The sequence below is a fragment of the Abramis brama genome (assembly GCF_963993115.1).
Source record: "Abramis brama genome assembly, chromosome: 25".
NCBI classification, from domain to species: Eukaryota; Metazoa; Chordata; class Actinopteri; order Cypriniformes; family Leuciscidae; genus Abramis; species Abramis brama.
In genome coordinates this window covers 25,345,031-25,372,119 of record NC_139987.1, presented here as the reverse complement: position 1 = coordinate 25,372,119, position 27,089 = coordinate 25,345,031, and the positions used below count along the sequence as shown (strand labels likewise).

General features: G+C 35.5%; 1 protein-coding gene across 1 annotated transcript in view; it reads right to left on the bottom strand.

Moving 5' to 3' along the window:
* Positions 1-24,776, bottom strand: part of LOC311076352 (myosin-IIIb) — a 41,961-nt gene extending 17,185 nt beyond the window's left edge. The window contains exons 1-17 of the mRNA XM_084104511.1: positions 24,509-24,776; positions 24,202-24,267; positions 23,972-24,102; positions 22,236-22,338; positions 15,404-15,506; positions 15,115-15,271; positions 12,128-12,230; positions 11,785-11,910; positions 6,787-6,895; positions 6,585-6,701; positions 5,781-5,881; positions 5,306-5,392; positions 4,721-4,786; positions 2,747-2,860; positions 2,415-2,526; positions 724-767; positions 446-508 (exon numbers count right to left, since the gene is read on the bottom strand). Of these exons, the coding sequence (XP_083960637.1) occupies positions 446-508; positions 724-767; positions 2,415-2,526; positions 2,747-2,860; positions 4,721-4,786; positions 5,306-5,392; positions 5,781-5,881; positions 6,585-6,701; positions 6,787-6,895; positions 11,785-11,910; positions 12,128-12,230; positions 15,115-15,271; positions 15,404-15,506; positions 22,236-22,338; positions 23,972-24,102; positions 24,202-24,267; positions 24,509-24,610 (1,704 nt within the window). The 5' untranslated portion in view covers positions 24,611-24,776. The remainder of the gene's footprint in view (positions 1-445; positions 509-723; positions 768-2,414; positions 2,527-2,746; positions 2,861-4,720; positions 4,787-5,305; positions 5,393-5,780; positions 5,882-6,584; positions 6,702-6,786; positions 6,896-11,784; positions 11,911-12,127; positions 12,231-15,114; positions 15,272-15,403; positions 15,507-22,235; positions 22,339-23,971; positions 24,103-24,201; positions 24,268-24,508) is intronic.
* Positions 24,777-27,089: the final 2,313 nt, after the last annotated feature.

Sequence of the window (27,089 nt, the reverse complement as noted above, 5' to 3'; positions counted from 1 at the left end):
AACGCGGCGCGAATTGACGCAGAAGTTCAGATTTTTCAACTCGGGCGGCAGACGCGAATTCGCGTCAAACGCGTGAATGCACAAATAGCACTAATAAAATCATTCGCGCGTAACGCGCTTAACGCGCCAGACGCTCAATTCGCGTCATTCGCGCGAACTTGACGCGCGAATGAGGCGAATTCGCGTCTACCGCGCCGCGCTAAACGCCTCATTCGCGCCGCAGGAATTTTTTACGCGCGTAACGCGTCTTTGCATTGACTTAACATTGAAATCACTCGCGCCTGACGCGCTATTCGCGTCCGGTGTGAACGCACCATTAGCCCTATATATATATATGTGCATATTCAAGCACATGCAGATGCATTTACATACATCTGATTATAGGATACATCCAATAAACCGGCACATAAAACATGCACTATGATTATTTGTAAGCATAATTTACCTTGAATTGCGCACCAACAGACTGCTTCCTGGTTGAGTTGAAGTTGTCACCAGCAACTTGTAACTAAAATTGGCACACACAGGGTCATGAGGTGAAACACTACATGCTGCTTTCATTATCACTCATCTCAAAGTTACGACTAATTTGTCATTTGTACAGCTATATATTTTCTGAAAATCCAGCCTTTAAAGGTATTTGGGAAATACCACAACATGTTTTAACAGGCACTCGAAAAGAAAACTGGTATGTCAAAAATTAAGTCAAAATCTTAGTTGTACCTTGGCTTTCCTTGGCATTAGTGTGCCTGTTCGAGAAATTGTAGCTGAAAAAAAAGAGAGAGAAAAAAAAAGATTACATTTAAAATAAAAAAAAACACAACAATAGTAATGATGTATATTTTTTTTTTGTGTGTGTATGTATATATTAGGGGTGGAACGGTACATGTATGTTTTTTGACTGTGTTTTTTTTTCATGAACGGTCAAGACTGTTTCGGTAGTGACAATTTTAGATACTTTTGAGCCTAACTCAAAGATGATAACCAGCACATGGTTACCTAGCACAGTTCTGAACAGCTGTACACACACAGACACTACATTTAATCGAATAACACTTTTAAAAAAACACGTCACAACCGAAACTTCACCACAGGTTTCGGTCGTGACTGTTTCGGTAGTGACAATTTTAGATACTTTTGGGCCTAGCTCAAAGATGACAGCCAGCACATGGTTAACCTAGCACAGTTCTGAACAGTTGTACACATATAAAAACTAATTTTATGGAATTACAAAAGGTGAAAAAAGGTGTTTGGTAGTGACATCCCTTAAAGTTACACACAGATTTTCAGACTTTTGAACACATTTCCCTCAACATGATGGTGCCTATCTATAATGTATAATGAAAGAGAGGCTATGAGAGAGAGAGAGAGAGAGAGAGAGAGAGAGAGAGAGAGAGAGAGAGAGAGAGAGAGAGAGAGAGAGAGAGAGAGAGAGAGAGAGAGAGAGAGAGAGAGAGAGAGAGAGAGAGAGAGAGAGAGAGAGAGAGAGAGAGAGAGAGAGAGAGAGAGAGAGAGAGAGAGAGAGAGAGAGAGGCTACACAGGGATATTTCCTGATCAAAAATGTAGGGGTGTGTGGTTAAAATCAGTCTCAGCCAATGGACTGAAACACACACTGTTTTGGTAGTGACATGAAAATGTGGGACACATTTTTTTTTACATAAAGTTTCATGATTTAAAAAATAAAATAAATGCTTTTTTTTTTTACTTTACTTTTTAAAAGTTAAAAACTACTTTTTTACAAAAAAAAGATATTTTTAAAAACAACTATGGAAAAAAATAGTTCAATATAATTTTCAGCCACAGCCACCTCCCAATTGAAAGTACCCAATAAAGGATGATTTTATATATATTAAGCTTACTTATATTTTAAATATTATTGTGGGATTTAATATATAATAGAAGGATCTTAGTAAACATCTAAAATTTGAATAAATGCGTGTGTGTATGTGTGTGTGTGTTCAAAACTCAAACTCACAACTAAATGCTTTTGTTTGTTATTTCCGCTTGTTTAAATATCTAATAATCTGCGAACATCTAAAATATAATAGCCATAATAATTAAATGAATATTTCAATGACACACATGCATAGGAAAAACGGTTTAAACTATATTAAATGTAGTAAAAATTAAAAACATAATTAAAATTAACATATATTATATTTAAATAATTATATATATTTATTATAACTCCAAAAAATACACACATACACACACACACAAATAAATACATATGTATATATAACTGAATCAAATGCATGTAAATGCATCTAAATTCATTTATTCACTTATGTTTATAACTATCTATGTGTGTGTGTGTGTGTGTGTGTGTGTGTGTGTGTGTGCGCCCACGCGTGTGTGTGTGTGTGTGTGTTTTAGTTTATTGGCGTTATAATAAAGATGTGCCAATTCAGACCTGCGAACAAAACACTGAGGAGAGGAGTGACGCTGTTGATGAAGAGCTCACGAATGTTGGCTGGTATTGTGTCCCGGTTTTTCTCAAGGAAACCGCTTGCGTTGTATTGCACCTTAAACGACCACAAAAAGACATTTCATGCAGGAATAATGGACACATTATGAAGACAAACACCCTTATTAATCTATCTGCTCTAGGAGAAATTGCACACAATCATTTAATTATTAACCAGCACTACAATACAGATTACATTCTTTGTTAGCATCTAAATGAAGTCACTGATCAGGTGACTTGTTAGGTTAAGTAATGATGACGGTGGTTTGTAGACTCACCTTCCCAGCGTAGTGCACAATAGTGAACAGAGGGGTGTGGTTTCGCACAACCTCAAAGTTGGGAGCCGCTTTAAATTTGCTGTTCAACTTATCAACAAAATCTCGGTCAGTGGCCTGTGGGTGCAAAAACATTCACAAGCACATAAACATTATGTTATTAACTGCTATTCTTGAGATTCAAGAGTTTCCACAACAAATGCAGTCACATGACTGTAATGTACGTATATGGAACAGAGTGAATATTATCTGAGTAAAATGTCTCCACCGTACAAATATATTAAATGGGGATGGAATGAAAATTAGCATAAAATGGGTGGGGTTTGAAAAAAAAATGCATATACACAAATCCGCCGCGAAGTGTGAGGGTGTGACACTTGCCGGTGTCCTCTAATGACATTTCAATGAAAGCGGATCCTGGGGCTTAAATATTGTGATTGTCAAAACATTTTAGTTACTAAACTGAATTTTATTAGGTTTAGTGACAACATGTTGCAATGTTTATATTATATGGTACAATTTCTGGTACGTTTTTTTTATTTTTATTGCTTGAAACAATTTCAGGATTTCAATTCAGTTCAATTCTTGTGATTTGTTTTAATATTGACTAATTTGGGTAAATATTAGGTACACAAGATAGGCGTTATTTTTTCTCAAGAAAAAAAATTCTCACCTAATGCTGTAAGTTAAACATACAGAGTTATCAGCTGGCAGTATTATTTAAGGTTAAAAATAACTCAAATTAAATATAATGCGTTTTTTTTATTATAATAACAACTTTATTTAATGATATAAGAAAACGTATAATAAATATGTAATATAGTACACATATTTAGCAAAATACTCTCTATAGCTCTTTTTTTCTTTCCTGAGGTAAATGTTATGTGACATAATTGTTCTCCAGCTGTTTTATTGACCCTTTCCGCGGTTAAAAAAAACACTGATTGATCGATATTATGTATGATGAATATACATTTCGGTAGGTTATGCTACTGTTTCTTTTAACATTGTTCATTCGTGTTTATTTACTATTAAGTTATGATCGGTCAATTCACCATAGGGATCTGTCACGTCACTTACAAACGCCAAAATATTTATTGTTTGAATTTCATAATAAAATTGACAGAATCTGAGAGCTGAGCTTTTTTTTATAACTAACCTGCTCTGTCTAGTCTGTCGGTCTCCATGTCCTCTTTGCTTCTCGATTTTTATGTGCGTGAGAAAATGGATGTGTGGCGTGAGAGCGTGTGAAAAGTGTCAATTGCGTGAGTCTCACGGTGAAAGCGTGAGAGTTGGCAGCTTACAGGTATTCAACATTATTTTATTAATCATCTGGCATGCGAGCTTCAGAACCTAAAGTACAGGGCATTGATTGAAGGTCAGAATTACATGAGCTCCGGATGGATTGGCCAGATACTGCATACCTTCGCAGATGAGCTCACATTAAAAGGTGTCGTGCGGTTTTCACAGGCAGTGAACTCGTACCATAATGTGTCAGTAACAATATAGAGAGAAAACTGCAAAGTTCTCGAAGTAGTGTGTGACTGCATGGCCGGCCGAGGGAAGTGTTGTAGCCATACAGCAGGGCGACTGTACAAAATTAAAGATGAATAGATAAAAATAACATTTCGTACAGCTACATCTGCTACAGCCGCCTACGGGACCAACGCTACTTCCTTAGCAGCAAGGCACGCAGTAATGGCGGCGCTGCTTTACTTCCGTGTTTCGCCGGATTTGTCTATATACTAATAATTTAATTATTTGTATTTTTTTATTCATTTTATTTGTATTTATATTTATATATAATTGTAAAGAGATTGCAATACTTAAATTAACCGATTTAAATTACTACACATTTAGGTATACAAGCATGTCCAAAGCAGATGCAAAAAATATATATATTTTTAATGTGGTTCAATGGAGGATTTGGCAACATGTTTTCTCTTTGTGTCTCAGGTTTCAGCTGGCAACACATACCTGAGGAAAGGCACTTTGCTCATCCAGTAGAGAGAGAATCCCGATGGGTTTTGTGAGGAACAGGTCCTGAAACGGGAATAAACCTGGCATGAGTGAATGAGTTTTCCATGCTGACAAGCTAAACAGGCTTTTCTAGCTGACGGCGCTGTAGAATAATGTTACACCACAGGATACGCAGTGTTTGAGAGTTGTAGGTTGAATGCTACATGAACATGACATACATGCAAGTCTGCAGCTTTCAAAACAGGCGGCTGCTGAAATCCCATAATTACAGGGCAGAGTTCATATTTACAGAGCAGATCGGCCCAGGAATCTCACATGAGAACGAGGTGAAAACAAGCTTCAAGCAAAGACCACAGTTTCCTTTAGTTTCCAAGGATCTGGGTCAGAATGCATGCAGAAATTTGAGAGAGATTCTCAAAGCTACGTGTCCTGCTCTGTCAGCACTTCCTGTGTTCAGGATTTACCACATGGCCGTCAGCCAAACGCAGAGCTCGGGTGTATTTTTGGAGTCGGAGAGAAGGAAAAATGGGGAAAAAAGTTGGAGACAATCACAGAGGGTGAAGGATTAGGACGTAGACGTACCAGTATGGGCTTGTTGTCCTTGTAGGTTATGGTCTCCCATGTGATGCCTTCCTCTTTATATTCTTTCTGTTCCATCAGAAAAATGTGCTAGAGGGAAATGACATGGAAAATGTGATCATCAGATTCATGGAGTGGCAAATCAAGTCCCGTTGACAGAATCGGCAGTGACCATGACCGAATGTGGCATTTAAATGGTTTGTAACATCTGTTCACTACAGCCAGATATGTCTTCAAGATATTATGAGACACGCTACATGAGTGTAAAGTTAAAATGACCACGTTTTCTTATTTGTATTTTTTTTTTTTTTTTGCCATTTTACTGACAAAGAAAGTCCAAGATGAGACTTCAAATCAAACTTGAGTTGTAAACATGTCAGCATGTGCACTTGCCAAACCATGTCATGTTTTTTGTTTCATGAAATAGGCTTCCCTATATAAATATCAAACTCATAATAAAGCACTATGAAGGGCTTACATGGTTGAAGAAGTACTGGAGCTGTTCGTTAGCCAGATTGATGCAGATCTGCTCAAACCGGTTCACAGCGAAGTTCTCGAAACCAAAGATGTCAAGTATTCCTATAAATAAAGAAAGAGGAAACCTCAATGTCACACATCTTAGGTAAAAAAATTGTTGTGATCTAAATTGACAAAAAAAATCCTTTACATCTTCATCAGTTTCACAACATACGTGTGCTCCAAATACTCACAACACAACAAATACAGAAACGCGCTGCAAATAACACAGACCACAACAGAAATGTTTCCAGGGGAACCAAATAAGTGATGAACAAGTGAAATTTGTACAATGTAACTGATGTATAGATTAATTATCTTCCCTCATGGTCTTTTTCTCTATCTTTTTGATTTATTTATTTTAGTTTTCAGCTCATTGTTCTTTTCTCATTTGTATTCTGATGACATTGAACATATGGTTAATACATTTTGTATATTGTATACAAAGTTGTATGTCATTAACATGTCATCTCTGTATGTTTTGCAAAAAAAAAAAAAAAAATTCAGCACGTCTCAGCCGGGTTCATCACTTATTGGGGTCCCCTGAAAACATGTGGTCTGTGTTATTTCTGTATTTGGTTGTGTTGTGAGTATTTGGAGCACACGTGTGTTGTGAAACTGATGAAGATGTTTTCTTAATTTGCAGGTGTTTTTTCTTTTTGCATGTGTTTTTTTCAGTTGCAGTGCGTTGAGATCTCTCGCCCACCGTAGCAAAGTGAAAGTGAGACGCAATTTTCTCAGTCACAGCATGAACTGGTATATTTACCTATTTCATTAAGCTCCACGTCAAAATCTACTTTAGGAGCAAGCTGCTCGTTGATTTTACTGACGATCCATCCGAAGACGCGACCGTAGGCCACTTTAGCGATGGAATCTCTGGCATCTGAAAGGATCATTTAAAAAAACAGATGCTGATCAACATGAAAAGAGTCAAACACACCAGTGATGTCACACTGATGATGTGGTACCTTCAGCCTGCTGCTGGTTGTGGAGTCGCTGGATGGCCTCTCCTCGCGTCACTGACGTGGTGCAGGTCAGACTCTTCAGTAAATCCTCTTCCTGAACGCCAAACTGACCCTGGTCACAGAAACAAACACACAAAATGCTTCTTTTATTGTGGTTTTCCAAAGGTTTTAGCCAAGAAGGATGCGTTTCTCCTAGGGCTGCATGATTAATAAAAATGAAACCGAAATCGCGGTATGGCTTAATGCGATTATCATATCACGAAGGCTATGATTTAATTATAAAGCGACTGCTTGCTGCATGAGTGAAGTTCCCTGGAAATCCAGAGTTCTCGCGAGAGCACAAGTTGAATTTGCTCTGCGAGATACTCTGGTGTCGAGTAATGATGCTCATTAAATATGCCCCTCGATCTGAGCTGCACCAATCACATCGGGTTATCTGATATAGGCGGGCCAGAGGCGAGCTAAACAGATGACGACAGCACTGTGACGTCGAAGTCATTAGTAAACATTGCAGGATGGCCGATGGATGAACACCAGTTGTTTGAAACGGCTTTGGCCGCTACAATGAACGAGTTAGACTTGGCTTTTTATCTAAAAGAGGAACAGAAGACGCCGCTCGAATCGTTCCTTTGCAAGAAGGGCGTTTTTGCTGTTTTGTCGACCGGATACGGCAAGAGTCTAATCTACCAGTTAGCTCCGCTGGTAGCTAAGCGCATGGGGCTTGTTGTGATTGGTCGTAGTGTTATCCAATTGCGTGCAGTGAGATTTTCAAATGCATGCTTGGTGCCGCCCCTCGAGCTGGCCGATCTTCATTAGTCGACGTCAGACCATTAATCTTTCAGATTTAGGTCTGGATTTCCAGGCTATGAGTGAAGTGCAGCACTGTGTTCATTTATATGCGAGCAGCTCATTCACTGGTGTTGCCTCTAGGTGTTTATATCCAAAGTTGGCAATTTAACTTGTGCGCAAAATTGGAAAATCGCATGAAACATTTGCGAAATAAAGCAGCGTTTCCATCCCATGTGTTCAAGAGTAGAAAATTACAGGACACATTAAGACTGATAAGACTTTTACGACCAAGAAAGAGTCTGCAGAGAGTTGTGACGCTCACTTAATTCTTGCTGAGAAGGAGAAATAAACTCTTTTAACCCGTTTAATTCCCAGACATGAAAATATCCAAATGAGGTGTCATTAGTTGCCCCTTAAAATCAATAATAATTTTTTTACATTTTCATGGAAAAATTGTGTTTTATGTTCGGTCACAATTGGGATAATGTGTATACTGAAAACTCTGGTAACACTTTACAATAAGGTTTCATTAGTTAACATGAAGTAATAATGAACTGCTCTTCTTCAGCATTTATTAATTCTTCAGCTTCTTTTACTAATATATTATTAAAATAAAAGGTTGTATTTGTTAACATTAGTTAATGCACTGTGAACTAACATGAACAGCTGGATTTTTATTAACTAATATTAACAAAGATTAACTAATATAGTAACAAATGTATTTCTCATTGTTAGTTCATGTTAGTTAATACATTAACTAATGTTAACTAATGAACCTTATTGTAAAGTGTTACCAAAATTCTTATATAGCCTATATCAGCATAGTTATTTAACACATTTTAAACTCTTTCATGTCATTTTAGGGTTACTATTAAACATAATAACCTTTATACAACACTTATAGACAACAACAAAAAATGAATAAATCTGTATTTTCCCACCGGTCACTATTGTTGTCATCAACATCTTTACTCATTCTATGACCACTCTCAACAAAACTGAATAATTGTGAATTCATATATTAATACTAGACACCTTAAAGACATTACACAGATTTTTGATACACATTATCTTACTATACTAACATTTTGTGTGCAAACAAGAATTAAACTGCTCTGGTCATGTGACATTTTACACTAACCATGTGAAACAACACAAATGTAACTGAGACCCTTTTATTCTCTCCATATTTGCTGGAAATGCACTAAAACAGCAGTCGATAACATTTTTATATCTTCATGAACACTTTCTTTACGGTCACTATTGTGTCCGGTGGGATTAAATGGGTTAATTCTATACATTCTATATATAACCACTTGAGAAATGTATAAACATGCATCTAATTTTCCCATCTCATGATTTTCCTTTTATGTGGTTTATGTATGCATTCTCTCTTTTAAACTATTTTGGGTTAATGTTTCAGACTTGATGTTTCAGCATGTCTCTGCATCTGCTCTGAGTTTGGGTCACTTTAAAGTGCATTTAAAAAATAAAAAAACATGCACCAACCATCTTTCCGTACTTAATAATAATAATACGTTTTAATTATATAGCGTCTTTCCATTGCAATTACATTTGTTTTCCTCAGAAATGTGCAGCCCTGGTTTCTCCCAAAAAGTGCATACGCACCTGAGGTTAGATTTGTGATTCTTTTAAAGGAATGTTATTTTAGAAAAAAACTAAGAATGCTGAACATGTGCTGTCAGCTAAATCACATTGTGCAATGCGAACAGACCAAATTAATTGTGCTACCAACAAAAAACAGACCCTGCCATTTTGAAAGAACAATGACTAGTCAAATGTGACCAAGACGTAAATGTCATACAGGAAAGGTCACGTTAATTTGTCTATTTAGATGCTGGGGGCCATTGTGGACACATGGACCGGATTGGGCAAATTAGATTTGAAGTGCCTTTTGTTGTACCAATGTATATAAGTTAAAGTACGCCACAGTAGATTTGATAAATGGAAATCGCCCTGTGTCAGGGAAATGCAGCGTGCTACTATTAACTTCCCCATACGTGTTAGGACGACTAATGGAGTCTAAACATAGCCACTTCTGGCCTTTCTGCGCTGGGTGTCTTATCGTAAAAGGCCAGATGTAGGCGGACCCACGCCTCCTTCAGTTTGCCCTTAAAAGAGTTTCTTTGTGTGCACACGGGCCGTAATTCACCTGATTAAACAGTAGGGAGGTCGAGGTGACGCTGGGACTGTGGGCTAACATTCATCTCCTGAGAAAACCTCGACTTTTTTAATTCAAGCGTCACTACTACTGTTGCTCATGGTTTGGCGTCAGTGATGCGGACAAATCTATAGCACTAAATATTAAAGTTCTGCATGTGCGTCATCCTTAAGTGATTTCTTAAATTATGCATGTTATTGAGGAGAGTGTGCTGTTACTTTACTATGTTATCAGACACACTCTTTTCACCTGCTGGACCGGAAAACAGCTAAAAAAAGAAAATCATGCAGTTTGTTTTTTCCATGAACAACCACACTAGCAACAACATGCTTAAATTACTCAGAACACCTTAGTAATGCCACAGCAACGACACAGCAATGTTTCCATTGCATGCATGTGAAAAAAGCTCCAGCATTGACGAATCTATGCACACCGAGTTGGTAAAGCACAGTGATTTTATCTTTATTTCCCCCAGTTTTTTGGAAACAATTTTATTTATATATATATATATATATATATATATATATATATATATATATAAATATATATATGTATATATATATATATATATATATATATATATATATATATATATATATATATAAATATATATATGTATATATATATATATATATATGTGTGTATGAAGAGTTCAGATGCAAAAACCTCTAAGTGCCATCTGAAATTTTCTTCCAGAATGATCATTTTTATGAAGCTTGTTTATTTAAGTTCAGTAATTTCACTTAAGGCGAGACACGGCAGGCAAAAACATCGTTTTTTTTTTACTGGTCAATTTTGAGATTTTTGGATATTTGTCTTCAATAACATGTCTTCTTTCAGACTTGTGGTGAAAAAAAGTCCGAAATACACATTTAGGTCTTTATTTTACTACACTTTGTCTGTTTGTGTCTGTAGATTTCTCATAAATTCAAGTAAAAAAAAAAAAAAAAAAAAAAAAAAACAGCTGAAAAAAACCCCCCTCAAATCTATGGGTGAGAAAATCATGCAGTTTGTTTTTTCCATGAACAACCACACTAGCAAATACATATGTATGTATGTATGTATGTATGTATGTATGTATGTATGTATATATATATATATATATATATATAAATATATATATATATATATATATATATATATATATATATATATATATATATATATATTAAATGCACTCAAAATTAGCTAGGCAATGAAATATTTAAAAGATTAACATAATTTAGGGATACGCGATATAAAAAAAATGTGTTGCTATTTTTCTGATACAATTTTTTCAAAAGCAAAAGGGGGGGGGGGGGTTGCTTTGCTTCGTAGGGCAGCAAATTTGTCCAAAATGTTTATTATAATAATAATAATAATAATAATAATTATTATTATTATTATTATTATTATTAAGTAAAAATATTAAACAAAAAAGAAATATTACTACTATTATTACTACTACTACTATTATTATTAATGTAATATTTCACTGTAAAAGCAATATTTATGGCTGTCATAAATTCTTAATTTTCAAACATTTTCATTTCAAAAGGAAACATTTTAATTTTAATTTAATTTTCTCTGCTCTGAGACACTGAAAACAAATCATGAGCTGCTTGTGTGTAAACGAACACAGTGTTGCGCTTCACTCTGAAACACGCAGCGCATATATTTATTCAACTAAATCACAGCTTTTGTGAATTGATAACCGCACTAAGCCATATAGCGATTTTCACGACTTTTCCAGACCATAATTTGCTTTTGGGAAATGCAGCCCAGGTTGATCAACTATATTCCTTTGTCTATTTCATGCATCAGTGCAAGCATTTGCGCCGCAAGGTCTGCTGAAGTTTTCAGAGTTTGAGATTCAAACTTTTCTTTCCGTTTGTCTTCACACTTGTACATTAAAAACAGCACTGTTGTTAAAAACACATTTTATAGTGGGTTAGAGCTGCCACATCTACCGTTGAGTGTCATGATGACCTGTGAATTGTGACCAGTTTTGTGTTGCCACACATCTGCAAGAAGTGCAACAGGAAACTCACTGCAGTAGCTTTTAACCAGCCGCGCGATGTCTCTGACACCTTCAGAGCGTCGTTGTCTGTTGTTTCAAAGGTGATGTTCCCCAGGGACAGAATGCCAGCTAGAATAGTCATCATGTCCACCTTTTCCTACAAACGAGATGATGTGAATGTGAAACGGGAAAGGTAAATACATTAAAAATGGTGTGAAACTTGACAGCATTCGCAAACATCTTTTTGTAGTAAAATTATTTTGGGAAGTTCAAATATTCAATGTAGCATCCTATTCAATCAGTAAATGTTATTTAAAGTTGTAGATGAGGCATTTATTCAAACCACAGGACACTACAGTGAGTTTAGTTCTTACCTGCTCTTCAAATCCCACCATGTCCATGGCGTTACACACCTCAGCATATTTCACACGCCAGGCCTGCACTCCGTCTTCCTTCCCAAACCTGCCATTCAAATAACTGACAACAACAAAAATATGTAAGCCTAGTAGCCTACTGCTAGTTTTTTAGGAATTAATATTGTGTTGTGGGTCAATTTGAAATGCTGGTTAAACTGGTTTGACATTTTTGTATATTTTAATAAGTCATGAATGTGCGTGCAAAGTTTCAACACAGATGTGTGTTGTAAAGACTGTACAAACTTTAGAAACTACGAATTGTGTTGGGGGTGAAATTGACCTCATTTGGTTTCCATGTAATTTGCCAAAAAGCAACAGAAAACCTTTACTGTAGGTTATAAAAGGCTAAATATGAAATACATGAAAACTTTATTCAAAACTGAAGACTCGTCTTCTGAATCATTAAATGAAAATTTGCTGTTTCTTCATCTATTTGAGTTTCACAGTTGAACAGTTTTTTTATATCACAATAACTCATTTGTTGTCGCACTGAAAAGAAGTGTGATATTGATAGACATCAATCTATATATAGATATATATGGATAATTTATCACAAGGGTTTGAGAACCAGACATAACAAAAGGGCAGAGGCAAAAAATAACAAATAAATGCCATTTAAAAGCACAGTATGTGAGTTTCGCTGCTAAAGGTCGCTTATTCAAAACAGTAACAAAGGCAAAGCTTGATGACGCCGTGAATGGAGGTGAAGACAGGGGTTAAAGCAAAAAAACTATTTTGACTGAATTTTTCCTCGGCCAAACCCCATTCCACAGCCTGTCACACACCCAGTTTAAGAGCAGTTTCTTCTTCTTCTTGTAATTAAGAGTATAGTGTGCACATGCTTTACCTTCACAAATGAAATACTCAAAGAACATTTGCATTTAAAGTCGACATGAAATCAAAATTGACCCTATTTACTTTATTAGCGCATATTACTAGTCTTGTGGTGAACAATTAATCCGTGCAAGTTAATACACAGAAAATAATTGTTTGCCGTGGTAATCTATAAAAGCCAACAGAGCTTTTGCCGAAAAGTGAGCTAATATCACAAACTGCACATAATATAATATCTGTTTTTAACCTAGCCATTATAAATAATATCATTTATAATATAAATGTATAATAATATACACTTGTCGCCACCTACTGGCTTAATAATGCAAGTTGCGCAAACACTCCCAATGCTGATACTGGTGAAATAACACATATTCGAGGACCATATACAAATAATTATATTTATATAATACTACTATTATGGCATTATAATTAATAGGTGCTTGTGTTGTTAAATTGAGCTTATATTTGCCACTGTAATTAGCAAAGAACATTTATATGTGTTAAATAGGAATACATTGTAATAATGTTAATCTCATGGGTACAGTGTGCAATACCTGCTCTTCCTCTCATCTCCATCACATTCTCTCTTTCTTCTTCTCGCAGTCTCCTAATCTTTACCTGTATATCTAATCTTCCCAAAGCTGAGCTTTGATTGATAGTCTTTGCAAACTAAATGCTTCTATTACCCGTTTAATACTTTTATCATAAACCGTTGTTCGGTTTAGCTACTAACATCTCGAAGGCAGGCCATACTCGCACTATATGATCGTTAACTGAAAGCGTGTGGTAAAGCGTTGCGCTGGAATTCGCGCTCGGCTCGCACCTTCTGTGGAACATTTTGGATTGCTGTTTTAATTATGCTTGTATGCCGTTTTGTTGTTTATGTCTATTACAATTTAAGTAACATTTAACGTTTGCCGGTTCCCGCCTCCATCAAGTTACGTTTGATCACTTAAATTCACATTCTTTTATTTCATTAATATTATTTCATATTTCAAAAACAGCTGCAAGTGCTGAATTTTCTACTTTATAGTAGATATCAAAATAGTGATATCTGATTTACTTTTTGGGTACAAACATGTTACTTGCAGTAAATCAAGAAAACAAGAATTTCAAACAATGAGACTAAACTTGTTGAGCTATATAACAACGATTATTTTTCTGTCGAAAAAGGTATCCGAACAGTTGCTCACCTGTCTAATAAAACATATTATATTAAAGCGTCTTTGGTCTTTCCATGGTTTCTACAAAGGTAAAACCAAAAATCGGGAGTGATGCGGATATGATGTCACTGACAGGAGACGCAATGACACGGACCGACAATGGTTAAAAATAGCTGATTTCTCTGGATATAAACATTATTGGAAACATTTGGGATAATGCAAGTACACAAGTCAACAAAACTAAATAACATTGTGCTAGTAGGATATTTTAATACAAAAATCTTACAAATTATACCTTTAAACCAAGAACAATTAATATTACTATATATACTAAGTTGTATTCATTTGCACATCAGTGTGAAAATAGTCAAAACAATAAAAAAACATAGAAATGTTTTTATTTTGTGTCTGTGCAGCTAATTTGAAAGATATTTGGGTTAAATGGAACCTTAAACACAATATGAGTTCATAATTTTATATATTTTTAGTCTCTGACAAGCTACTATAGAGGTTTTATGTAAAAACATGACTCTTTTTCAAAGTTTTGCATAAAAAACCAATAGGGGGCATATTTGACCTCCAACACAAATGGAAAGTTACATTTAATACAATTTATAAGCTAAAATAGCTTTAAAAACGGTCTAAAATTGAAACATTTATATTTGAATCCTTTCCACTCTAACGCACAACCTTGTGTAGCTTCAAACCTGGCTCATCCAATCAGATCTTAGTATCATCTGACATCATCTGTTTTTGTATCGACCTTTTACACAATGAACACTGTACTAGGAACATGCCGTCCGTGACACAAATAGTTCAGTAGGAGGCGACGTGACACACCTCCAATAAACTGAACCATGGATAAAAATGCTAATCTATGACATGCATCGTAAACAATGTTGCTGATCCCGTTTTCAAGAATGCATGACATCACAGATGACTCACCGGTAGTGCGTAGGATCCAGGAGGCCATATATCTCTTTATCCTCAATGGAAATGCCCGCCAACATAAAGTAGAAGATGTGGAAGTTCTGCTCACCCTCGTCCTGGTGAACTACACGGGATTTCTCCAGGAGGTACTCGTTGATTTTGGCCCCTTTGACTATAAAGACAACAAAATTCAAGTTAATAAATTAATTGAATTGATTTATTGGTAAAGAAACACACCCAGTGGAAGCTACCAAGTTATATGATCCATTACGGTCAGAGAGAAGTGTGTTATCTTTTTACAAACCTGAAGAGTTCTGGAAGCGAAGCTGGATGTATTTCCCGAAGCGACTGCTGTTGTCATTCATGACCGTCTGAGCATTTCCAAAGGCCTCGAGGAGTGGATTCACCTATTTCAACACAATCAGACACACTCATGTTAGGCAGAATCTAAACAGAATGAATAAATAAATAAATAAATAAATAAATAAATAAATAAATAGCAGAATGCACCAAAAAAACTTGTTTGGGAGAATGTCTACGGGAGTATGTCTACAATTCTCATGCTTTCGGGGGTTTTTTTAATAGTTTTCTTACCAAAAATGTAAGAGCATGTAAATACTGTTGAAGAACATTGGGGGCCTCATTTATAAAAAAAAAGAAAAAGAAAATGTCATAAAGTATGACAGAAAGCTGGGCGTACAGCTATTTCCACACAAAACTTGGCATTTATTAACCCTTAACAGTGGCTGTGATAAGTCTAAAATTTGCTCATAGACTAGTCAAATGCAAGTTAGACTGTTTCACAAAAAATAAAGACTGACTTAATTTAGACCAAAAAAATTTGACACCTTACCCCCAGGCTAACTTAGGTCTAAGACTCTGTTACATTGGTAACCAGCAGTAACAATCAGTTACAGTACATTACAAACAGCCAGAAGAAAAGGGGAAATGACTCATAATTTGTGGTTTGCTGACGACGTTATGGAGAGAGCTATGAGAAGGGAATATTTCCTCTTAAATATTTATTTTTTGGCATCTTGTACCATGTTTTTGTATCTTTTCTGTACGTCTTTAACGCTCCTATTTTACCCAGAATGCATTGCAGTGTAGTCCTACTTAAGATAGCCAGAGTCTTAAGTGCTTTGTGCAACGGTCTGATGTCTATCTGAAGTCTGACTACATCTAAGCCATAGTCAAAGTCTATCTTTGTGAAACCGGCCCCAGGTCTCAGCTCATGTACGCAAGTTTTTGAGTTAGCATGAATTTGTGAGAAGCATAAATCTGCCGGAGAATTGTAATGAGAGCATTTTCTTCATTTAGATTATTTTCCTGAAGTTCATTAATCGATCATTAAACGTTAAACGACTAAATTATGTCAAATTAAATTATAGATGGGTGTCTATGACCCATTAAAAACACCACAAAATGTTTTTTTTTCAGGGGTTTAGCTAGCAGCATAAACAACATCACATGAGGATTCACACCGTCACATCACGCACCAGCAGCGCAGAATAAAAACAGAATAAAATGAACTAGTCCTATATAAAAGGAAGAAAATAAATAGGACTACACAATATATTTCACTTAATTAATTATCAGGTAGACAAAAGGAAGAAAAAAAAAGTAGTATAAAAAGTAGTATAAGCTACGCTCGTTTTTGTGACACACTAACGCATTGTATTTGTTTTCTTTATTTTCTTAAATCCAACTGATCGCGCAGTTTATTTTAGTTTAACATATAATTTATAGCTACTTATTTTTCATTCTTGTTCTGTTCTGAATGCCATTAAATTTGAAGAATTTGTTGTGGAGTGAGGAGAAAATAGCCTAGTTTATAGTGTTTATAATGTTTGTAAATTATTCGTTTTATTTACCGGTATTGAACATACATATAAATTTTTTTGATTGTTTTCAGCCACCACATTTATCAACGTACGATCATTCGTACGATGGGATTGGCAGCATAAGAATGTTTCATAAATCGCACATGAACCCGGTCGTAAGAGGATTTTCTCTTTTCTACGTTAGATTGAAAATGAGGCTCAGTGTCTTAAAGGGATAGTTCCCCAAAAAATTAATTACTCACCCTCATGTCCTTTGTAGTGGGAATTTTAAAAACTAATCAAAACCCAACATTTCTTTCTCTTTACAGGCCTAACATTTAACATTTGAAAAAAAATAATGTATCATTTTTTGGGCAAGGTTGTTGTCTCAATAAGATTGGGAACTCTAAAGATATCCTGGCTAGACTAGTTATTCTACATTTAATAGTATCATGATATATTGAGCAATTGATGATGAAATGACACTGAATGATTGTGTCACCATGACACATGTGTCACCATGATTTTGATGATTTTTCTGACTCAGACGATTCTAACATCTAAATTTGATTTGCCAGTAACAGAGTGTGGGTGGATGCCGTTTTGCACAAATTGAACCAATAAAATACGAGAAAACGGACACAGTGATCACGAGTAGTATGAACTGTTGTATTTATGAAGCTGAGATTGTCATGAAAACTCCCAGCCGATTAATTAAAGCATATTCAAGGGCAAATACTGGAGTCTGTTTGATCTTTGCTGCGCAGACACTAGAGATCTTACAATTCACAAGTGATAGTGTTCGAGACGTCGTCCGACTCAAAGCCAGTTGTCGACTGTGGACGCAGTCCTAGAGTATAAATATTATTAAGTGTTGACTGTAGACGCTTGGGTGTCGACTGGAGACGCCCCAGGTAAACTTAAGTCAGGTGCGTAGGGAAAATCAATGACACGATCCAAACCCATAAGACTTTCGTTCATCTTCAGAACACAAATGAAGATCATTTTGATGAAATTTAATCCCTCCATTGACAGCCTACGCAACTACCACTTTCAAGGCCCAGAAAGGTAGTAAAGACATCATTAAAGTAATCCATGTGACTCCAGTGGTTTAACCTCAATTATATGAAGCGACGCAAAATAAATGATTTACCCCTTTTATTTAAGACATATGAATCTCCAACGCACGTTCACGAGAGCACTGCGACACATGAGAGTTGTGTTGACACGAGAGTAGACGCTGTCGGAGATTAATATTTTGTAAATAAAGTGGTAAATTAAGTTTTTCTGCACAAATAAAAAACACGTGCGTCACTTCATAAAATTTAGGTTATACCACTGGAGTCACATAGATTACTTTAATGATGTCTTTACTACCTTTCTGGGCCTTGAAACTGGTAGTTGCTTAGGCATTTTTGGGTGATCTAACCCTCTAAACTGTGTTCCCTTTAAACATCAAATTCTTCCAAGAGCAAATGATCTTTTGATTTTATAGTTCTATACTCTTATATGTCAACTATTGACTCATTTGTTTTTGTTTTTAATTTTGTTTTTAGGAAGGAATTTTAGGATTAATTTCACCTGAGAACAATTTTATTCATAATTAACTATTCTGATCTATGAAAGAGCAATAATACTTTCCTCTGGGACCATTTAGACAACTTTGGCCATGAACCAAAAGCAAAAGAAAACTGGGAATCTTGACTACTGAATCTCTGCTTTGTGATCCTAAAACTTGTTATTCCACTTTAGGAAGCGAGAACAAAGTTTGCACACAAACACACACACACACGCCTCCATGCAAACATACAGTATGAAAACAGAAAATATTCTTCAAGATAAGAGTCTTAAAGCCTTAAAGCATCTCACACATTCTAGGGACAGGATGTTGAAATGTGTTATAAGGAAGCACGTGCAAAAAAGAGAAGTCAAATCGAGCAAAGATAGTCGCAAACGGTGGTCAAAGTGCATCACACCTTGATCGGGTAATATCACAGCAAGATTTTCCTGAATCACACTGGCGGATGAACCATTCTGGCTGATGCAATTCTCTAGAGTCAAGGTCACTTCCTAAACTTCTCAGATGTCTCTCTGAACTCCCCCAGACATCCGGTCTAACTGAGAGTATTGTGAGACAAGGGAAAATGTTAATACACATTTGTAAAGGTTTGGGAACCTTTGGCAGTCAGTACTCAGACATGTCAAAATCTTGGCTTAACCAACTACCTATTTGTCTGACCAATGGCAGTGTTTAGGAAACACTTAAACGCTCAAACTTAAATGTTAACAGAGCATCCTTATGTTTTAGTATTATTAGCATAAGCATTTTCACAATGATTGTACAAAATAGTTTATTATGAGTGCCAAAACTTTTAATGGCTCCCACAATGATTGTTCAAATAACGCAAATGGTCCAGTCTAGAGATAAAACGTTTTCAACAAGAAGTCAACATTCGTAGAACGTCTTTAAGAACATTGTACTAACGTTCCTGGACAATTTAAGTTTGCCATAGTCAAAACCTAAAGCATTCTGACAACAATAATTTGTTTATGTACACTCAAAAAAATGAACTAGGAAGGTTGTACACTTTACATAATATATTTATATTTAGTTTACTTATAATAATTGTGTTTGTTGACTTGAAATGTTTTTTTCTATTAAGGTCCACGTAATTATGTCTCAACTTAACAGTACAAAATCCTAACGTGTTGTCTAAACACAAACCATTTATGTTAAGTAAAAAAATTCTTACATCCAGAGGGTGGCAGTATAGTGCGACGCCAACAGCCATTTTGCCCTAACTTAATTTGATTGTGTTCAATCTGCTTAATATGTAAAATTTAAGTTTACTTAATCCGTTTGTGTTGGATTACATGAATGATTTGTGTTGCATTAACTGAAACTGGGCAGTGCTTGTTAGTTCCCAGCATGCTTTGCATATGGTTGAATTAAGAGAGAATAAATGTTAAAATTAAGTGTTATTTTATGTTTTTTTGAGAAAATGAGAAAAGGGGAAGACTTGATAGTGTGTAATTGTGTTTAATGTTCAATTACGTTGGAATTATTAGAACCATTTAAAATACAGTGGGTTACCATTGTGGAGAAGTGTGGAGCATTTTGTTTGGCTGTGGACTGATTTAGTTACTTTTAACTGCTTTGGTTGAAGGAGCATGTAAATCCTAGCATTTAAGATGCTAATATGTGCTACTGCTAGTAAATAGCTAACTATAGTCTATTCATTTAATTATGTGTCACTAAAATAAATAAAATATGAATGGGTGAATGAAAATAACAAACACATACATTGAATGCAAATTAAGTAAATTAGTTGGGCTGACACTATTAAATTAAGCTGTGTCCAACCATAGTAAATAAGTTGAATCAACCTTAATAAATTAAGTTGACCCAACATAAGTACATTAAATTGGAATAACAGAATTGCATAATGCTGAAATAAAGCAAGTTAATCATGTGGAAATCATTTCCATGATTTTTTTATGTTCATTCAAAGAGTTATTCTTATAAGTGGTAGATCTATGTAAACTTATGTAAAGTAGATCTACTGTGTTAAATTGCTTTTGAATGCATATTAAACACTCCAGGGTATTAAAAGATGCCATATTTCTCACTCTCTCTGCTGGTTCTGCAGACAAAGATCATGAACATGCAGGGAAAATATACGAGGGGTGGCCGTAAAAAACACAATTATGGTAACTAACTATAAAGACTAAGAACTGCCTAACATACATCAATATGTGTTATTTGTGGGGTTTGAAAATAACCATCATTGAATTTTCTCAAGAATCATCATGAGATTACAGAAGACACTTGTACAGTCATTTGTTCCGAAAGTTGCTCGAAAACACATCGACATTTACAACGTTTAAGCAACTTTTTCATTTCATCATAAATTATGCTATAAAAAAAAGCATTTGATGTGTCAAGAACTGGACATGATGTGTGGAACCTTTTAAAAACCAGAAATTTCACTTCCTGAAAGTGCATCTCACTATAATGTCAGCAAATTCATTCCATTTCAATGATCTGAAGCAACACGAGAAACTTCTATTGTTATCTTAGTTTACATCTGGTGTTACGACCAATCAAACTAAAAGATATTGTGTAATTGACAAATTAGACAACCTGCTGTTGAAACCAGAAGTACATGACATGTGCAATGGAAACTGGATGTTTTGTAATGTGTACATTGACGCAGTGTGAGTGGCAGATATAAATTCCATTGTGAGCATGATAAGAAGGAAATGTGTTTTATAGTATCAGGTACGACCAATAAAGGGAGGATCAGAAGGCAAAACAAAAGATGATATCATATCACAACACTAAACCCAACCAAGAAAAACTGCATTTTGATGAAGGAACAAACAGAAATAACTCAAAACGTGAACATCTGTTCCTCAAACCAACCCGAAACCTCAAATTACTTACAGACGGTCAGAATATATTACAGTCGCACCCATATGAAACCGCTTGAGTATTTATGTACAAAGTATTTATCATATCAAAGAGTTAGTTCCTTTAAAAAAACAAAATAATTGTCGCTAGCCTAAAATAACCTAATTTGCTACTATAAGGGGGCATTTGATCAGATAAAACAGTCCAAGTGTCAAGGCCGATATATTGGCACTTTTATTTTGAAAACTTCTGAGCGTCCATTCTCCGTATAACTTACGTTTACTGGCTGCTGTTTAACAATTCTGTCTAATAAATTATTAGAGCTGTTAAACAAAGAAAGTCATCAGTTATAGCGTTTTCTTTTCGATTATTAGTAATAGAAAAGCAAAGGCTATAATACGTTCTCATCTCGTCAGCATTCAGCAAATACGCATTTATTTCATTTAAATTAAACCGTGTGAAATCATATAGACTTTATATTGGCAACCCTGCTGTCTAAGCCATAAAAAAAATTAAAATAAAGGTCAACCACTAGCTAAATCATAATTGTCAACTTTTAGAAGCACACTAGCATGAACGATAATGAACATGGATTGAAAGCCACAGATCTCTGATTTCATGGACTCTTTAAGCCATTCCCAAAAACACATTATAGCAAACAAATTAAACACACCCCATGTACCCACCATTTGAATATGTCAGAAACCACATGTGTCTTTGAAACACATACACACCAAGCAGGGTGGGGTGCAGTTTCAACTTCCTCTCTGTAAATCAAACACCCGACCACCTGAACGCAGCGGGAAATCTCAACACACATCACGTCTCGTTGATGTATCTGTGCAAACCTGGTGGCTTTATTCAAATGAACGCTGGCAGATGCACCTGACGAGACTTACCTGCAGGATCTGCTGCTCCAGCTGAGAGTTGGCCTTGCACAGCTCCATGATGTGTCTCAGAAGCAGTTTGGTGCTCTCGGTTTTACCCGCACCGCTCTCACCACTGCGGATACAACGTGTTAAACTGTTAGTATAATAGTGTTACAAAGGCTAGTGCCATTGGACAGCCTTACAAAAGGGTAACTCGAGTGCATCTAGATACAAGAGCAAAGAAAAACAGACAAAATGAAAAGATTTTGACTTTATTGAATCATGTTATTTAAGAATTTCAAATTCTCAATACTGCAACACATACTGGTGTTTTGGTTTGCCTTACAATTCTCAAGAATATTTTTTTTTACAGTAGCATAAATTAAATTTAGTAACAAAAACCATGACATAAATACATTTATTGATAGACACAGAATATTTTTTTATTTATTCTATTTATATTATATATATATAAATAAATAAATATAAATAAATACATATATACACACACATATGTATGCATGTATGTATATATGTATATATATATATATATGTATATATGTATATATATGTATATGTATATATATGTATATATATATATATATATATATATATATATATATATATATATATATATATATATATATATATATATATATGATCCAGACATGCTCTTGACAGTTTGTAGGAGATTCACCCACAAACTAAAACCTGGAAGTAATCAATATTTTTGTCAATTTACATCCAAATAATCACAATCTGGGGAGCTACAATAACTGCTTTCCAAATATAGCAGCGTTATTAATAACTAATGAAACAAGCATTCTTCTACGGCTGTTTTTTATGTCTTGCCTTGTCATTGTATGCATAAGAGGCATTCTTTCCCTGTTGTCTGGGAGACTATCAGCCTCCCTCCACTGGTACCGGTCTCATTCATGGACGGCTGTATGGTCACTAGGGGTGACGACACCATTGGGCTCTATTGAGGGTTGAGGGATTACGGTTTACGTAATCAGAGCAATTCTGTTTCCTAGAGACTGTGAATATCAACTTTTTGTCTTTAGCACTGCACCCGTTCCCAATCAATGCACAGAATGCATCTGAGAAATCAACCATGAGGCTCCATTTCTGAAAAATACATTAAGCCGACTACTCTAAGGGTAAAGCAGCAGTGCAGAGTCTCGGAGGAAGGCTGTACGTAGAAAAAAACTTAAATATGATACCGGATACAGTAACGAGTACAGCTATCATCCATACTATTAAGTTATAGTAAGAACTAATATACATCTGAATCTTTCAAGGTGGGTATCATACGGGACGAAACTGAAACTAGTTCGACAAGACAAACTTAGAATGATGATTAGGCAAAGTCTGAAGGTTGTGACGTTTAGAGGTTATACAGAACAGATTTGTTTGACTAATGGAGTTTGATTAACTCCCAAATCTGAATAAGTGTTAAAGTTATTCAAGTCAAACAGGCTGAAGGGTGTGCCTGAAAACACAAACACCCTAACCCAAGTTTGTACAATAACAGCATGCCGATAAAATGTCTGCTTGTGTTTACAAATGAAACAGACACGAGGAGCCTTATTTGATATGCCAAAAATGAATGTTCTTGTCTCTGCATGTCTCATGGGATGAAAACAAACATGACTGGGCAAGGAATTTCATACTGTACTGACACGTGTCACCATACGAACGTATAGAATAACTGAAACCTTTCCTGGAGAAAGCATTGGTTTTGGTGAATTAATTGCAACACAAACCTGATCACGATACACTGGTTTTGGGGTCCCGTGGCCAGACGTCCCAACATAGACTGATATGCTCGATCCGCCACAGCAAATATATGAGGGGGCAAAGACTTCTTCTCATGGCACTTATACCGCTCAGACACCTGCAAATGGATTTGAGTCAAAATATCAGTTAAATTACTCATTTAAACATGTTTTCTACTTTGTTTTCATCTATATAAGCCAAGGAAACACATTCTTACCTGTTTTTCATAGATTGAAAGATATTTAAATGGGTTAATAGCCACCAAGATGTCTCCTATATAGGTCTGTAAATAAGTTACATAAAAATACATATTAATTCAGTTAATCAGTTAACGTTAGAATTATCGTAAATGAGGTTCAGGCAGCAGTATTTACATACAGTGTGTGAACAACAACTGTCCCAGAGAACAAGAGCTCATTGTTTTATAATCTCTCTAGATAATAAACCTTGAACACAGCTGGTTTACCTCAGACTTTACACAGGTCTTTTCACCCGTATTAAGTTGAGTAAGTTATTTTACTCACATAGATTAGGTTCTGTGTAAAACGTCCAGTCAAAACCTCCAGCAAACTTTTCTCGTCCAGCTCTGACAGATTCGCCAGATCTTCGGGCAGGTTTGCCTCCATCTTTCGTCTCTAATACTGTACTTCAACTTCTAACTGTCAAATCTTTCCGTCTCGCATGACAAAAGAACAGCTCGTGTTTATATCCACGGTCGGTCGCTCACTCACTTCAGCAGTGGCTGATTCAGTTGATTCTGTGTGCGCGCACGCGCGCGTCTCTATCGCTCTCTCTCTTAACGCTGCTCTCTCTCTCTCTCTCTCTCTCTCTCTCTCTCTCTCTCTCTCTCTCTCTCTCTCTCTCTCTCTACATGCTGCTTGAGTCTCTCTCTCTCCCCGCCCTCATCTTAATAGACACTCTCATTAACCCTTTCCTCGCAATATCATGGACCCTTTTCAAAGACTGATCGATGACGCGTTTTAACGGTCAGCATCGTATATCCTGCAACGTTTTTTATATTTTCTTTTTTTTTTTATTATGTATATTTATCACTCTATACTTTGTATTTTATTACCTTTCCATCAAATAAAAAAATAAAAAACTAGTTTACGCGGCTGTGAGGGTGTTACGACCGTTTACCCAACAGCCATTTAAGACCAGTTTACCTAGGCTAGTTTACCTAACTATGACGACATCCGATTCTGAGAAACCCAGAAATGTGAAAAGGGTTCAACACCTAAAAGTCCACCATCATTTACTTCTTTTCATCATCAATTATGAGAAAAGAAGTCAAAATTGTGAGAAAAAAGAGTCGGAATTGTAAAAAAAGAAAGAATTGCGAATTTATATCTTGCAATTCTGACTCTTTTTTTCAGAATTGTGTGATATAAAGTCGCAATTGCGAGAAATAAAGATATAAACTCGCAATTCTGACTTTTTTTACAATTCCTACTTTTTTTCAGAATTGTGAGGAAAAAAATCTGAATTGCGCGTTTACATCTTTATTTCCCGCAATTGCAACTTTATATCCCGCAATTCAGACTTTATAACTTGCAATTGCAACTTTATATCGTGCAAGTAAAAAAAGTCAGAACTGCGAGATAAAAAATCGCGTTTTATATTTTCCTTTTTTTAATGATGTATATTTATCACTCTACACTTTGTATTTTATTACCTTTCCATCAAATTATAAAAAAACAACAACTAGTTAACGCTGCTGTGAGGGTGTTACGACCGTTTACCCAACAGCCATTTACGACCAGTTTACCTAGTTTACCCAACTATGACGACATCCGATTCTGAGAAACCCAGAAATGTGAAAAGGGTTCAACACCTAAAAGTCCACCATCATTTAATCAGTCCTTCTCATATCGTTTCTTTCTATCAACACAAATGGAGATAATTAGCAGAATGGTGACACTGCTCATTTCCATAGGCCTACAATGAAAGTGGATGGGGACTGGGGCTGTGTTGAGCTCCAAAAAGTATCTTCAAAGCAGTTGTCCATATATTACGGTGTCACCCAGGTAACACTGAATGTCAATGTTATGAAAAAACATTCTATCAGTAACGTTTTTACCTCAGAATTAGACTTTATAACTCGCAATTGAGACTTTATATCACGCGACCAAGCCTACCTCTAACCTTAATTATGAGAAAAGAAGTCAAAATTGTGAGAAAAAAGAGTCGGAATTGTAAAAAAAGAAAGAATTGCGAATTTATATCTTGCAATTCTGACTTTTTTCTCGCAATTCTGAAAAAAAGTAGGAATTGCGAGAAAAAAATCTGAATTGCGAGTTTACATCTTTATTTCCCACAATTGCGACTTTATATCACACAATTCTGACTTTAAACTTGCAATTGCAACTTTATATCGTGCAAGTAAAAAAAAGTCAGAATTGCGAGATAAAAAGTCGCAATTATCTTTTACTTTTTATTTATTCTGTGGTGGAAACAAGCTTCCATGTCCTCAAGTTGTTTCAAACCTGTATGAATTTCTCTGTTCTGCTGAACACAAAAGAAGATATTTTGAAGAATGTAGGTAATTTTTAGTATGGTTTTGTACAGCACAGTGGTCAACTACTGTTGTTTTTATTATGCTTTATAAATACTAATAAAACTAATACTAATAAAAATACTAAATACTAATAAAAATGGCAAAAGCAGATATTGACGAAAATAAAAATAAAAGCTAATTCAATATTAATAAATGCTATAAACATAGCTAATACTAAAATAACACTGTTGCAGTTAAATTCAAAACATTAAGAAGGAGAAAACATTGTTTTGGTTGATAATCAGGTGGATATTAAGATGGGGATCAATGATTTATTCAGTGGGAGATTTCTAACTTTGCTATTTAATCCACACGTCATTATCTGGTGGATATTATGGGTCATTCACTCATCTCAGTTATGCAATATGGTTTATGATTTTTACACCTTTACAGTATCTGTCATGTGATTGACAGCTCAGTGGAAAAGATTAGACAGTTCCTCTCTGAATGTTGTGAATAATGTCACTGGCCTTATGTGACCAAAATAAATGAACATGTTTAAATTACACTTGAATTAATGCAATCTCTTTATCATGGTATTTGCACTG